This window comes from Choloepus didactylus, chromosome 11 (assembly GCF_015220235.1).
Source record: "Choloepus didactylus isolate mChoDid1 chromosome 11, mChoDid1.pri, whole genome shotgun sequence".
Lineage (NCBI taxonomy): Eukaryota > Metazoa > Chordata > Mammalia > Pilosa > Megalonychidae > Choloepus > Choloepus didactylus.
In genome coordinates, this window is record NC_051317.1 from 1,734,005 (window position 1) to 1,748,909 (window position 14,905).

At 48.3% G+C, this 14,905-nt stretch overlaps 1 protein-coding gene across 3 annotated transcripts in view; it reads right to left on the bottom strand.

Moving 5' to 3' along the window:
* Positions 1-14,905, bottom strand: part of KCNIP1 (potassium voltage-gated channel interacting protein 1) — a 424,587-nt gene that overhangs the window by 152,629 nt on the left and 257,053 nt on the right. Inside the window, exon 1 of one of the 3 annotated variants that reach the window (XM_037799141.1) lies at positions 13,031-13,094. The exons of the other annotated variants lie outside the window; for them this stretch is intronic. Coding sequence (XP_037655069.1) covers positions 13,031-13,046 — 16 coding nt within the window. The 5' untranslated portion in view covers positions 13,047-13,094. Of the gene's footprint in view, positions 1-13,030; positions 13,095-14,905 lie in introns of those variants that run through there. 3 annotated transcript variants of the gene reach the window in all.

The following is a 14,905-nucleotide window of genomic DNA, read 5'->3' on the forward strand; positions in this document are numbered from 1 at the left end:
GGGAGTTGGTGGGGAGAAGAAAGGAAGGGAATTCCAGGCAGAGGGAACAGCCTGTGCTAAGGCCCAGAAGCAAAACACAGCATGATGTATTCAGGGAAATGTAGGCCATTCCACGTGGCAGTTATTGGCCAGAGTTCCAGGTGATGGATAATTTAAAGTGAGGGTGGAGAGGTAGGCCGGGGCTAGGCTGAGTAAAGTACGGGATTAGGAAATTTTGTGCAAGAACTAATTATCCTAACTTCAAGTCCCAGCTCTACCATTAACAGGCTGTGTGACTCTGAGCAAGTTAATGGACCTCTTTGTGACTCAGCCCCTACATCTGAAGTGGTGACAACAAGAGGACCTACCTCATGGGGTTAATTTTATAAGGATTAAATGAGCTGATGCCTGTAACAGGGCCTGGCACATAATAAGCTCTCAATAAACATTAGCTCAGGTTTGATGAGGACCTTTGGCACTAACCTAAGAAGATCTAGTTTTCTCCTGAAGGGTCTAGGTAGTGGAAGGCAGTGAATGGTTTTAAAAGCAGGGAATTGCTGTTGTATTTTCATTCAGTAGGTACTTGTTTGATTAAGTCCTCTGTCTTCACTCCAATACCCTCAGGTCCAATGGAGAGACAATTTGGGTGAAACTCATATGCATGGCTTCCTGGGTTCTCCGTTTCTTTTCTTTCTGCTATTCAGTGTTCGACCTTGTATTCTCCCTACCTAGATCTATCACATACCCATGCCCACCCCATAGATTTGAACATCACATAATCTCGGGGTGGGACGGAACCCCTAAACTCCCCCTGGCTACTGCCTACTCCTCTGCCTGTGGCCAGAGAGGCTGTACTTGATTACCTCCAATGATGGGTGACTCATTACATGAGCTAAATGGCCTATAACCCTGAAGGCTTGGGCAGTGGTAAAACATTAGTTGCCCTGATTTCATTTCAGGTGTGGGAAAACTACATAGGTGTCACTATTACATTGCATGAGATTCCTAGGGTAGTAAGGGATCTTCTTAGCTGTGTCTGGATGAGAGGCCCCCATCCAAAGATGAATGCACTGTTTCTGCAACAATTTCTGCTACAATTTCTCCCTTCAGTATGATCATGATGGCTAACATTTATTGAGCACTTACTGCATGCTTGGTACTATGTATTAACTCATGTTAATTGCTGCTTCCACCTTTACCCACAAACATTTGTCAAATTTTAGGAGGAGAAATTTAGTTGACGGAAGAAGAGTGAGTCAGTTCGGCCTGACTCCTGCTCTACTGCTCCCTCTAGTCTCTGGTTCTGGTTAAGAAAGCATGAGTGGGCCTCAAGCCCAAGGCAGCCTTGTGGGTCTGTGCAGGCCTATGAGATCTGGAAATAGCCTTACACACAGTCTAGGCATCCACAGTCTGTTCTCTGCCTCTTTTTCCCCCTCCCCTATCACATAATTCCAGGCAGGATTTGCAGGGCAGGGAAAGCCTGTTTGGGGCCTGTTTGCACCCTCAATAACCAGTTTCAGCTTCGATATTAGTAATGGTAGGAATCTCCTTCCCCTTCGGGGCTTCTCCTGACTCCCACCCACATGTCCCATGCAATGCAGGGCAATCCCCTATTCCTCAAAAGGGCTCTTTGGGGTGTGAAGGGGGCCCTGTAGGTGCTTTCCAAGCCTTCCCTCTGTGAGTAAGACCAAGATCTCCTCTTCTGCAACCAGCTCCTCCTGGGGCTTTGGTGAAAGCCTCCTGAGTCTCCCCACTTCTACTGTGTGGGTGTCCTTGGCCTAGGCAGGCAGCCAGCAGAGGCCCTGTCCCGGCTCCGTGACTGCATGCCGGCTTAGTCAGACAAGCTCATCCACTCCAAATGTACCTGTGTATGAATTTCCAAATGTTGAAATAGCACCTCTGCCTCTGCTAGTAAAACCCCACATGCTTTACATCTCTCTTACTCTTTTGATTCTCACAAAACCCCATGAGAGAGGCCAACTAGGTATTGTTGTGCCCATTTTACAGATTTGAAAAATGAGACTTGGAGAGGTAAAGACTTGCCCGGCAAAGACAATGAGAAATGGAAGCCAGGACCACCCAAGTCCTGGCACTCTGCCTCTCCCACTCACTTTTTCTGTGGGTTTGCTTTTCCTGTGAGTAGAGAAGGGTCACTCGGCCAGAAAATGGTAGCGACAGAATTTGAATCCAGGCTCCCTGACTCCCAAGATGGCATTCGTACCGGGCAGGGGTTTGCCAGATGTGGAACTGGATTATCCCCCCCAGCACCCCCTCTCCTGATCTCTCCTGAGGGTTCCCCCGTGGGTGTGGACTCCCACCGGCCACCTCCCAGTCAGAGCGAGGGCTGACCGTTCCTTCTCCCACCCCCCTCAGCTGCCGGAGAAGCAGGTGGCTTCCCCTCATCTCCCATTCAAAGGGAGTGCAGCCTGCAGAAGGCAGATGAATGGGCTCCTCAGCCAGGGAAGATTTTGTTGCTAAAATACACGGTCTGATTACGAGTGATTGAGGGGCTGGAGAGAGAGACTGCCGTCAGCTGCTGTTTGTTCTGATTTGAAGTAGTTCTAAACAAGTCACCGGGAGGCAGGCGTGGGGGCAAAGAGTTCAGCCGCCAAGGCTTTGGCAGTGATACATTTCCTGCCCAATGCCAGGGCCGTTTCCGACAATGCCGGACAGGGTTTTCAAACAGTTTTTGAAATCAGATTCGCTACATTTATCTTGTCTCCTTTCCACTTGGCATGAAAGCCTCCCCTTTTTGCCTTTTCTCTCTTTTTGCTTTCTTTCTTCTTTATATATATATGATTTTTTTTTTCTCTCCAACACTGGAAGCGAGCTGCGAATGAAGTGGAGGAGGCTTAGGAAACCGAAACCAGCCTGGTATGGAATAATGATGTTATCTGTGGCCCTAGAGCAGCCCAGCACTGCCTCCCGTGTCTGTCTGACTGGGAGAATCTGCTTGAGGGATTTCATCACGTCAGGACTGAAGGCGGTAATTGGGGCCAGTGATTCACGACCCGTTTATGGTTTCATGAATACATTCGCCTTCCAGATTTATCTCATTTCTGAAATGCATGATCGTCCATTCTAGCCAGGGGTGGTGGAGCAGTGGGGGTGGGGGTGGGGTGGGAGGCAAAGTGTCTCTCCAAACAAAGATAAAAGGAATATGCATGGATCCTCTGTGAAATGGGAAATGTGTTTCAGTGAAGAGGTTTCAATTAGACGGTTTGCAAGATGACTGACTCAACCCTGCAATAAGTCCTCACCAGGAGGGCAGGATGAGAGAGTTAGTCCCCCATCTGTCACTGCTGCCTTGGTTTGAATCACTGGGTTGCCACAGCTGCGTGTGACTGTCCTGCTCCCATCCTTTAATGCGGACAGAACCAGCCCCCCCCCCCCCCCCCCCCCCCCACCATTCGTCGACTCTCAAGGACCCATCTGCTTGTTTCAGTGTGTGATGAGCTTGGAACAACACCAGCAGAGGCGGGCAGACAGTGGTCAGGAGCACAGATGCTGGCTTTTCCATCTAACAGCTGCATGAGCTGTGCCTCGATTTCCCCCATAGAACCCACCTAGAGCATGATTGTCTCGTATACAACAAACGCTCAACAAATGTTAGCTAACACCACTCACTTTCTCTTGCTTTGCCTGCTTGCTTCCTGGATGCTATGATCCTTGACTTTGACATCTGCCTTTAGTCCCGTTGGTTTGGAACCCTCTGGGAAACCCCCTTTTGGCTGTATTTCCTATATGCATCTTGGCCCTATCATGGCTCCAGCTCTGGCCCCCTGAAACCCACCGACTAAGCTGGCCCCACACTGGAAGGATGCTCAGGTAGCACGAGAGCTTTGAGACTGTTGTCCCCTTGCAGCTGACCGAGGCTCAGAGTGGGGGTGGGCAGTTCCCAGGGTTGCTCAGCCAGGGAATGGCAGAGCCAGGATTCCTGAGCCCTTGTCCTGTGCTCTGTCCACTGGGATGCCTGGGATGGTGTTTTCTCTGCGGTGCTATTTCTTTTTTTGACTGTGGCTTGGTCCTGCCCGCAGAGCTCTGGAATACGCCTCTGAGTCTCTTGAGTGACACCCCAGTCTGGCATGGGGCTCCAAGGAGGGGGCTTCTCCCTCAGCTGTCAGTCCCAGAAGCAGCTGCAAGTGGTGCCAAGAGCTCCCCGTGGCAGCTGTGGCCTCACAGTTAATATGGGGGTTGGAATTGGCGGCCATCGCACAGGGCTTCCGTGTTTGCAGAGAAATTTGCTGATTTACAAGTGGACAGATGGGCTGGACTGTACTGGGATGGGGGGGGTTTATAATCTTCTAGCACAAATTATTTGGTTTACTGGCTCTTTCTTGGGTACAACAGAGTAATTAAACCTGCTGCATGCTGCTTTTTTCTCTGTGTTCAAAGTCAGGTTCTCAAAACTTTGGAGCTTCAGAAACCACTTTCTGGGTCCTGGCATTTTAGTGCCGAGAAGGTGCCTCATGTACCTTGGGATCTTCAATGCTGGCAACCTTGCTGTCTGGGCAGGTTTGGAATGAACTTCGGGAGTTTTGCAACTTGGATGAAGCCTGCCCTCTCCAATCATCCCCCAAACCCCTTGCCCCCTCCTCACATTTTCCTTAAGGCTAGCAGAGAGCACTGCACATCAATTCCATTGTAACCATGATGCAAAATTGCAAAATATAAACAGATGATTAATGAATCTGCTGTAAAGAGCCTGGGTCTTGGAAATCAGAGTTCTGGGTTCAAATACAGCCATTTGGTGGCAGTGGGACCTTGGGAAAATTGTTTTAGGTCTCTAAATCTCAGCTTCCCCTTCTGTAAAATGGGAGAAAATACTTTTCCTGCAGTTGTTATAAAGATCAGATGCACTAACAAAGGGGCTTCTACACACTGGTTCCTTATCTTCTCCCATTCTTCTTACAACCTGAAGCCCAAGCTCTCTGGCACATCACTGACTAAACTCTGGAGTTTTATTCCAGGAGACCTGCGTAGAATTGGCCCTGAGGTCCCTGCAGGGAAGAGATACAGGGAGTCCCTTCCTTCCATTGTCTTGGGCTTCTGTATCAGAGCCCTCCCAGACAAGTACAAGGTCCCCTTGGTCATTAGATCTCAGAGTCTTTCCCCAAGGGAAGAGTTGATCTGAAACCAGCCAGGGTGGGGCCTGGAGAGTGTGGACAGCAAGTAGGGATCTCTGCTTTTTCAGCCAGTCACACGTGTTCATGAGTCATTTTCATGGATCCCTCCACTAAGGAAACTGGACACATCCCTCTCCGAGCGGCCAACCTTGTGGACTCCACTTGAGAGCAGAAACGTAACAAACTTGCATTACTGCCTCCTCTCAGCCTGGTTTGCTCCCCACCTGCCCCCTGCCCTTTTTCCTCATCCCCACCCCTACTCCTCGCCCCTCCAGGCCCCACCTCCAGCCAGGCCCAACCACAATCAGTGAACACCGGCCTTTCAGGGCTCTTGGGAGGAGCTGGGCCTGGGAACTCCTTGGCAGGACTTTGGTGGCCCGGAGGTGGGCCTTGCATCTTACACACAGCAAAGGAGGTCACCTGGGGACCTGTCTGAAGAAGAGGTAGTCAGCTGGGTTGCCCAATCCTTCCTCCCATCCAGCTGTGTGCACAGCCAAGCGGAACCTGCTACACCCTTCAAGAGATGCTCAATCTGAACAACGGCTCGTGTTTACCACGTCTAGCACTGGGAGAGGTGGTCTTTGAACCCAGCTTTCTGAGTACAAAACGCTGCGCTTTTAACAGCTTGGCTATGTCCCTCCCTTGGAAGGGAGAAAGTCAAATGCCATCTCTTTCTACCCAAGGCAAGGGCCGATCCCAGAGGCTTCCTTAGGTGTGCACATACTGTGGCTGGCTCTGTGCATCCCATATAATCCCATTGAATGTGACTTAATAGGAAGGCGGTGGCATCGACAAAAATAGGAATGGAAAGACTGGGCCATTTGGGAAACTCCTGTTCTGTGTCACATCCTGTGTTGGGGATTGTCAAGAACTCAAAGATAACTGGCTTTGCCAATGTCCAGCTGTCATCTGGGGGAAATGACCCTTTTAGAGACGTAGATGTCTTCTCATCTGTGAAATGGGGATTGCCCCAGTACAGCATGTGGTACAGATGATTCCTCACTGAGCAACAATTATGTCTTGACTCAAGCTCTCAAGGGTGATCTGGCACCAGTTACATGACAGAGGTGCGGAAAGGTTAATTGACTTTGCCAAGTTCACACACCTTCCCAAAGCTAAAGCCCTCTTTCCCTTGCGTGATCTCTGGGCTCCCCCTTTTCTACAGCAATGGCTGGGAAAGAAAGACCCCCAGACACACATGCCCGAAATCTCGCCCTTTCCTGAGGCTCAGGCTGCCACGCAACCCCTCCATCTCCCTCCACGCTGGAGAGAGGGATTGAAGAAGGACCCCCCAGCCAGGGATGATGTCTCACTTAATAAGGGATCGTGGGAGGGCAGATTTATCTTTGTTGCCTAAATACCTCTTAAATTCTCCCTTGAATACTTCTAATTCAGCAGAATGTGAACAATTATAGCAAGAAGCTATTCATAGATGGAAGGGGGCTGATGGAATTATTTATCAAAGTGACATTTTAATTATAGTGAAGAATGAGTTTGTTGTCACCGAGATAGAAGGTGGTGTTATGAGGCCTCCATGCGCCCCTCCAAAGTAAATTAAAAATGCTCCCGTCTTCACCTTAACTCCCTTAGGTGCTGGGGATGCAGGAAGCAAAACGGCAGATTCTTTCTGGTAAACATTTTTGGGAGGAGGTGAGGAGTATCCTGTAAGGGTTCTGTTTCACACCAGGAAGTGTGGAGACTCCAGGGCACATGGGGTTGGTGGGTAGAAGCTGGCTGGGTTCAGAAGAATCTTTCTCTCTCTGTGTGTCCCTTCTCCTCCCAGACCCAGCCACAGACCAGGCCATCTGCATATTTTATTCTGGTACTTGTTTAGAAAATAATATATGCACATGGTAAATTCAAATGATACAAAGTGTGCATAGTAAATATTAAGTCACTTGAAGTCAGTGAACCAATTTCCTTAACCTTCTAGACCCCTGGCTGCCATCCTCTAAGGCACCTGCCCTGTCCAGATCATTTACACATGCACAAGCTTATCTGTAGTCCACGTTGGCTTGGATTTTCTTCTTTAGTCATAGTTGGACTATTTTATTTCCCCATTTAGGGGAAAAGTTCCAGAAGGCATGAATAGTATTTTAAGCTTCTCTTGCATTCACCTGTAGCATAGTGATGTTGGTAATTTCTCCCATTTAGTCAGCACTTGTGACACACGAGGTATGATACTTAGCACTTTGCAGAGGTTTTAGCCCCAATCTTTCAAATAGTTCACTGAGGATTGCATTTCTATGCCCTTTTTGGTGGGTGAGGAAACCCAGGCTCAGAGGCTGTCAGGTGTTCAAGGTCTCACTGCTCAGTGCTTTTGGGTCGGGCTCTTGACACAGGTTGCATTCAGTCATTCAATATTTGATAGATCCTTACATATGGCTTCCGTGGTGTTAAAGATAACCAAGAAACAGTCCCTGATTCCAGTATTTACAGACATGTGCTGTTACTTTCTAGCTGTATGACCTTGGATAAGTAGTTTAGTCTTTCTAGGGCTTATTTTGCTCCTGTAAAATGGGTATGATAATACAAATCTGTTTCGGTTTGCTAAAGCTGCCAAAATGCAATATTCCAGAAATGGTCTAGCTTTTAACAAATGGGGATTTATTAAGTTGCAAGTTAAAATTCTAAGGCCATGAAAAATGTCCAGATGAAGGCACCAGCAAGAGGATACCTTCTCTGAAGAAAGGCTGCTGGCATCTGGGGTTCCTCTGTCATATGAGAAGGCACATGGGGGTGTCTGCAGCTTCTGGTTCCGGTGGCTTTCTCTGTGAGCCTCTATGGGTCCTCTCTTAGTATCTCTGGGGTGTTTCTCCCTCAGCTGTCTCCAAATGTCTCTGCTTTTTATCCTCTCATAAAGGATTCCAGTAAAGGATTAAGACACACCTTGAATGGGGTGGGTCACATCTCAGTTGAAATAACCTAGTCAAAAGGTCCCCCCCAAAACAGGTCTGCCCTCACAGGGATGGATTACAAGAGACGGCATTTTCTGGGGTACATAACAGCTTGAAACCAGCACATGTTCTCACTGGGCTGGTATAAGGATTGAGAATACCATTTATAAATAATTGGGGGAGCTCAACAGTGCTAATTCGCTCTTCTTTCTCTTCCCTTTCAACAACTAAATGGAGCATCTACCACTGTTCATGTCCTAAGAATAGAGCCCATGGCCCTGCCTCCATGTTTAAATGGAAGAAGGATGCATAGCCAGGCAATTATTATGCCACATGATACCTGCTATGCTAGAGGTCAGTCTGGGGCACAGGGAGGAGCATCAGGTGACTGTGGGTATGTGCACCTGTGTGTGTGCATCTGTGTTGTGTGCATCTCTCTTTCTCTCTGTGTGAGCCCCTTAGATACGGAGGTCAGGGTGACAGAGCTGCTAAAGCTCACTGATGCCTGTGATCTCCTCTCCTCCTGGGGTGTTGGTGTGACAGAAAATCGAGTCCTGGCCGATGGGCTGGGAGTGGAGGTGGTGTGCACCCTTCCAGGCCTGGCCCATACAAACCCCTCAGGTGCAATCCAGGTTCCTTCTCCCCATACAGCTGTATAAGGGAGAGGACTCTGCAGGCCCAGAGGACAAGGCCACATGGTGGCAGGAGCTGGTGTGAAGCACAGACGCAAAAATGAACCTCCCTGCTCTGAGCTGCACTGGCTAGGTTGGGAGCAAGAAATAAATTGCTATGTGTGCAGCCACTGAAACCTTGGGGCTGCTTGTTACAGCATTTGTACTATTCTGACTAATACATTCCAGCAAGGAACCTGACTGTTGGAAATGGAGACAGTCTCAGTAACAGTCAGCATAAAAGTGAACTTTCCCAGTTGGTCAGTAATGGAACTAGGGGGTGGAGGCAACTCAGTGTGAGGCTGGAGCCTCCCCCACCACTCCCATCACCCTCTTACCCGGTGCCTGCACCTCCCCCCACCCCACTGACCATGGCCACACCAGAAACCAGAGCCCCACCACTAAGCCCTGACAACTGGATAGAAACATTTCAGCACAGTCGGCTACCTCTTGTTGGGGATCTCATTTCCCACTCCAAACCTGCTTCTCCCACACTCCCTTTGCCTGCATCCCAGCCTTCAGTTTAAATAGCAGGACCTGGCTCCTGGGTCACCCAAGCTCTCCCTCTGAGGGACCCATGTCTGGCAAGCATCAGAGTGGTTGATGAGAGTACTGGCCTGGAGCGGCTTTGGCTGAGATCAGGTAATGCTCTGGGATGACAGTTTGGATTCTTCCCAGGCTAGGCCAGCGCTGGGTGGAAATTCCCAGCTGCCTCCCATTCACATTCAAGGCCATCCCTATTTGCTCTGAGTTCCCAAGCTTGCAACCAAGAATATCAATACCAGCAGCTACCAGTTACAGCTCATGTATTCTGGCCAGTACTCTGATCACGTTTTACATAAATGATCTATTCTAATTCCCACCCTATTCCTGGGAGTTTGGAGCCATTCCCAGTCTCACATGGCAGAGGAGGATGGGGACATGCAGAGAGGGGTGATGCCAGCCACTCACAGCCATGATCTCGGCAGTGGTAGAGATGGGGCTTGAAGCCACGATGATCTTAGCACAAAACTTGCTGCTTTGGGGCCAGGTTTCTGGGCTCCAATGGGCTCCCAGGCCAGCCTCAGCACTCACCCACCCCCCAAATAATAATTAAAAGAATTCATGTACTCCTCTCATTCAGGTCTGCTCACACATTGTCTCCTTCCAGGGACTCTTTAAAAACACCCCCAGCCCACCAAGCTTTATTTTCTTCTAGAGCATTTATGTCTCTGAATTATATTATACATTTATTTGTGTATTGGGGATCTCCGCCACATTAGAATGCAAGCTCCACGAGGACAGGGATGTTGTTTCATTCCCTGCTGCACTCCCAGCATCTACAACAGTATGTGAGTTAATTAGTTTGAGCCTTTGAATATTTAAATTAAATGGATAATTACAGTTATCATTTATTCCATACCTTTTAGGTGTCAGGAACGGTGCTAATGATAATATGAAAGTATCATCTCATTTTATCCCACAGCATCCCAAAGGGCTAGGTCTCATTATTATTCCCATTTTCTCAGATGAGGAAACAGGTTCAGAGAGGAGAAGCGGCTTGCCCAAGGCCACCCAGCAAGGGTCAGAGGAGGGCAAAGGGTCCTGGTTTTTTCTTCTCTTGGGCCTGGATGCTGAACCATTCATGCACCTCCCTTCACTTCTCAGGCTGACCAGTGCCCTCAACCTGAAGCTGTTTGCAGGCAGACTGAGTCACAGGAAATAGCCTGGAAGCATGAAGACTTAGAACAGGGAGCGGTTTGCTCTGCAAAGCTACAGACTCCCTTGGCTTTGCCTTGCGTGTCGTCCCCAAAGGATTTGGGTAGTAAGTGGGAGGAGGAGACCTCTCTTGCTCTCTAGCTCGAATGCTGCCTTTCCCCTGCCTCCACCTTATTAGACAATAACCTGGCATCCTCAAGGGGCATCAGTGAGTGGCAAGCAGCACCAAGCTGATATTTGCTTCTTTTTCAGTCTGGGAAGACTGCAAATTATACATTTACTCCCACAGGGAAATAGGAGTTCCCTTGTGGGTGACTCTGGATGATCCCAGAAGTGGGTTTACTAGATGTCTGGGGCTTAGACCAGGCTGGTTTTGTCTCTCTTTTTCATTCATTCATCCATTCATTCACTCATCCATCCACTCTTTCAGGGACTCTGTTGCACCAAGCACTGGGCTTACTGAAGGCACAGAGAGACTCACCCAGAGGAGGTTCCCTGCTCTGGTCAGTTGAATAATGGACCCCTAAAGATGTTGTGCTAGTTTGGATATATTATGTCCCACCAAAAGCCATATTCTTTAATGCAATCTTGTGGGGGTAGATATATTAGTATTGATTAGGTTGGAATCCTTTGATTGCTTCCATGGAGATGTGACTCAATCAACTGTGGGTGAAACATATGATTAAATTATTTCCATGGAGATGTGGACCCTGCCATTCAGAGTGGGTCTTGATTTAATCACTGGAGTCCTATAAAAGAGCTGACAAACAGAAGGACCAGAGAGCACCTGAGAGAGACATTCTGGAGAGCAGCTGAGAGTGACATTTTGGAGACAGCCACTGAAAGCAGACTTTTGCTGATGCTTGGGAGATGCTAGCCCAGAGTTTGCTCCGGAGAAGCTGAGAGGACAGAACACCCCAAGAGCAACATTTTGAAGAATGCACAGGAGGTAAGAGAGGAGCTGGAACACAACTCGGGATTAGTAGATGCCAGCCATGTGCCTTCCCAGCTAACAGAGGTTTTCTGGATGCCGTTGGCCATCCTTCAGTGAAGGTACCCAATTGTTGATGCCTTTGTTTGGACACGTCTATAGCCTTAGGACTATAACTTTGTAACCAAATAAACCCCCTTTATAAAATCCAATCCATTTCTGGTATGTGCATAATGGTAGCGTTACAAAGCATAACAGATGTCCATGTCCTAACCCCGGGAACTTGTGAATATGTTACCTTACTTGGTAAAAGGAACTTGGTAGATGTGATTAGATTAAGGATTTTGATATGGGGAGATTATACTGGATTATTCTTGTGAGCCCAATGTCATCACAAGGTTTCTTATTTGAGGGAGGCCAGAAAGTCAGAATGAGAGAAAGGGAATGTGATGATGGAGTTAGAGTTTGGAGGGAAGGGCTTGCAAGATGCAGGGAGGGGCCAAGAGCCAAGGAATGTGGGTGGCTTCTAGCAACAGGAGAGGTCAGGAATTGGATTCTTCCCTGGAGCCTCCGGAAGGAACACAGAACTCCTAATGCCTTCATTTTCGCTCCGTAAGACTCAGTTAAGACTTCTGACCTCCAAAGCAGTAAGATAATAAATTTGCATTGCTTTAAGCCACTCCATGTGTGGTAATTTGTCATAGCAGCAACAGGAAATAACACGTCCCCCACCTGCCCTACATTATTCTGTATCATATGCCTTGCTGGTTTTCTTCAGAGCATCTATCTATCTATCTCTACTTATAATTGCAAACAAATTTGTATTTGCTCATCTGTCTTCCCCACTCAACTGGGAGTGCCACAGAGGCAAACATTGGTCTATTCTGTTTACCACTGTATGGTCTGAGCTAAGCTTAATGGCAGGCACACAGAGTTTGCTCGATAAATCATTGAATAAATGAATGGATAATCTGTCCCTGCCCTCCGAGAGCACGTCCAGAGCAGTGTACCACCCTGCCCTTGTGGGAGTCGTGGCTGCTGGTTTGGGCAGACCAGACATGCACTTCCAAGAAAAACAAAGGAAACACCTGCTGTTAATTGACTGCCTATTGGGCCAGGCACTGTTCTAAGCAGTTGACGACCCTGGCTTCATTTACTCCTGACAATAGTCTTATAAAAGACAGGAGACTGAGGCCCAGCCTTAGAGAGATGAGGTGGCCTGCCCTGGTCATACCGTGGGTAATAAATTAAACACAGCTGTCCAGCTCCATCATTCAATTTCTACTGTGACAAACTGCTGCCCTGCAATTTCTCAGGCCCATGTTTTAGTTTTCTTGCTGCAAAATCAAATAGCACACGATGGGTTCACTGAAACAATGGGAATTTCTTGGCTCATGGTTTCAGAGGCTAGAAGGCGTGTTTCCTCCCTGTGTCGGTATATCTTCTGCCTGGCTGGCAATCCTTGAGGTTCCTTGGTTTTTTGGCCACATGGCAATGCACATGGCAGTGTCTTCTTTCTCTTCTGAGTTCCACTGATTTCCAACTTCTGGCTGCTCCCCATGGGTTCTCCTTCTGTATCCAATTTCCTTTACTCATAGGGACTTAATCCATATTGGATTAAGCCCCACCTTCATTCAGTTTGGACACACCTTAACTAATGACATCTTCAAACAACCTGTTTACAAATGGGTTCACACCCCCAGGACCAGGGATTGGGACCTGACATACCTTTTGTGGGCCACATGATTCAATCTTCAACAGCCCATTAGGGTTTTATGCATTCTTGTTTCTTCATCTCCTCCTCTTCTTAATCATCCTCACCATGTAATCACAGCATCTTACTACAGCATCTGATAAATGGAGTGTACCACGAAAGTTACAAAGAAGTGCAAGATCTTGGTCATGAGGTGTTGGCCAATGACTTGCAGAGATAGGTTGTGTATTTATAAGGTTAGCAAAATACAACAGAGAGGAATAGTGATAACAGACATCATTTACTGAACACTTACTATGTACCAGGATCTGTGCAAAGTACTGTACGTGAATGATCACATGTAACTCATACAACCACCCCAGGGAGGAAGTATTAACCATCCCCATTTTGCAGATGAGAACCCTGAGACTCAGGGAGGTTAGTCAGCTTGCTCAGTAGTGAGAAGGAAGGTTGGGACTCAAAGGCAGATGTGTCTGACATCAAAGATTGCATAAGTGACCACTGAGTTCCTGAGTCCCTAACTGCTGGGTCAAGGGCATGCATGTAACAGGTGCACAGGAGCCGTGCAGAATCCTGGCTTCCTCCCAGGTCCTATGGATGGAGAGCTCTCTGAAGCATGGCTAGATGGAAGGCAGCCTTGCCTCTGAGAGGTATGAGGGTGGCCCTGAGTGTGGGTTCCACATGGACATCTGTCATGTGCCTCTGGAAAAATGGCCCCATCTGCTGTGGGAGGAATATCTGCTGTGAATGCATTCAGCTGTAATTTCCTCCATTAATTGTACCATTACCAGCCGAGGTCTAGATGCTGCTGAGTGCACTGGTTGCTCTAGTAATAATGGAACCATCTCTGCCAGGGGGGCTGGTAATGGGCAGAAACCATGTGCCTGGGAGACATACAGGTGGAAGTACAGGTGGATGTGAAAGTGGACATGCAGGTGGATGTGCAGGTGGACGTGCAGGTGGATGTGCAGGTGGACGTGCAGGTGGACATGCAGGTGGATGTGCAGGTAGGGCTGAGCATCTCTAGGGAGGGGACTGGGAGCCAGTGGGGCTGAGTGGCTGGGACATGTATCACAGTCAGGACTTCAGTCATGGCTATGTCCTCATAGAGAACCTTCTAGGTGTCAGGGCACACCTGCTCAACTACCAATGTGGGAACGACAATGGAATAAGCTAGAGGCCATCCACAAGCCTTCTGCAGTAGGTTCCATGGCATCATGCTCTTTCTTTCAAGGCAGAGCTCACGTCCCAGCTCATCTTCTAACTCACCAGTGACCTTGGACAGCACATGTCCTCTGGCCCTCAGAGCCCCCTCTGTAAAGGGAGGGAGCAATTGGATTAGATGTTCTCTAGGGACGCTTCCACCTGTGAAATTTTATGGCTCAATTAGGCCAAAGGCATCTAGTTAAGAGAGCGAGCTTTCAACTCAGATTTTTTTTTTCAAATCAGTTTTGATTCTGGATTTGCCACTTAGCTGTGTGGCCTTAGGCAAGTTACTCTGCCTTCTGCACCTCACCTGTAAAATATAAATAATAGTAAGACTCATCTCATAGGGTTCTTGGGAGTTAAACAGGATTATGCCTGTAAGGGGTTAACCCTGTGCCTGGCCAGTGCAAGCCCCCAGTGAGGGGGACACTGGATCATAAACCCTCCAGGTGGCTCTGCTCTGGCTGCCAATTTCTTTTCTTTGGGAGGATGGGAGAGGATGTCACGCCACCAGGCACTGTAGAGAGGAGCATGGAGCAAGGGAAGTAAAGCACATGGATTTCTCCATTACCACTGATAGGAGCTGAAAATAAAACTGAAATTCAGCTAGATGGGAAGCAGCATGTGGGTCACTGGGAAGAAGCTCCCTCTGCTTCTTCTTGCGAGCTGTCCTTCCACATCTC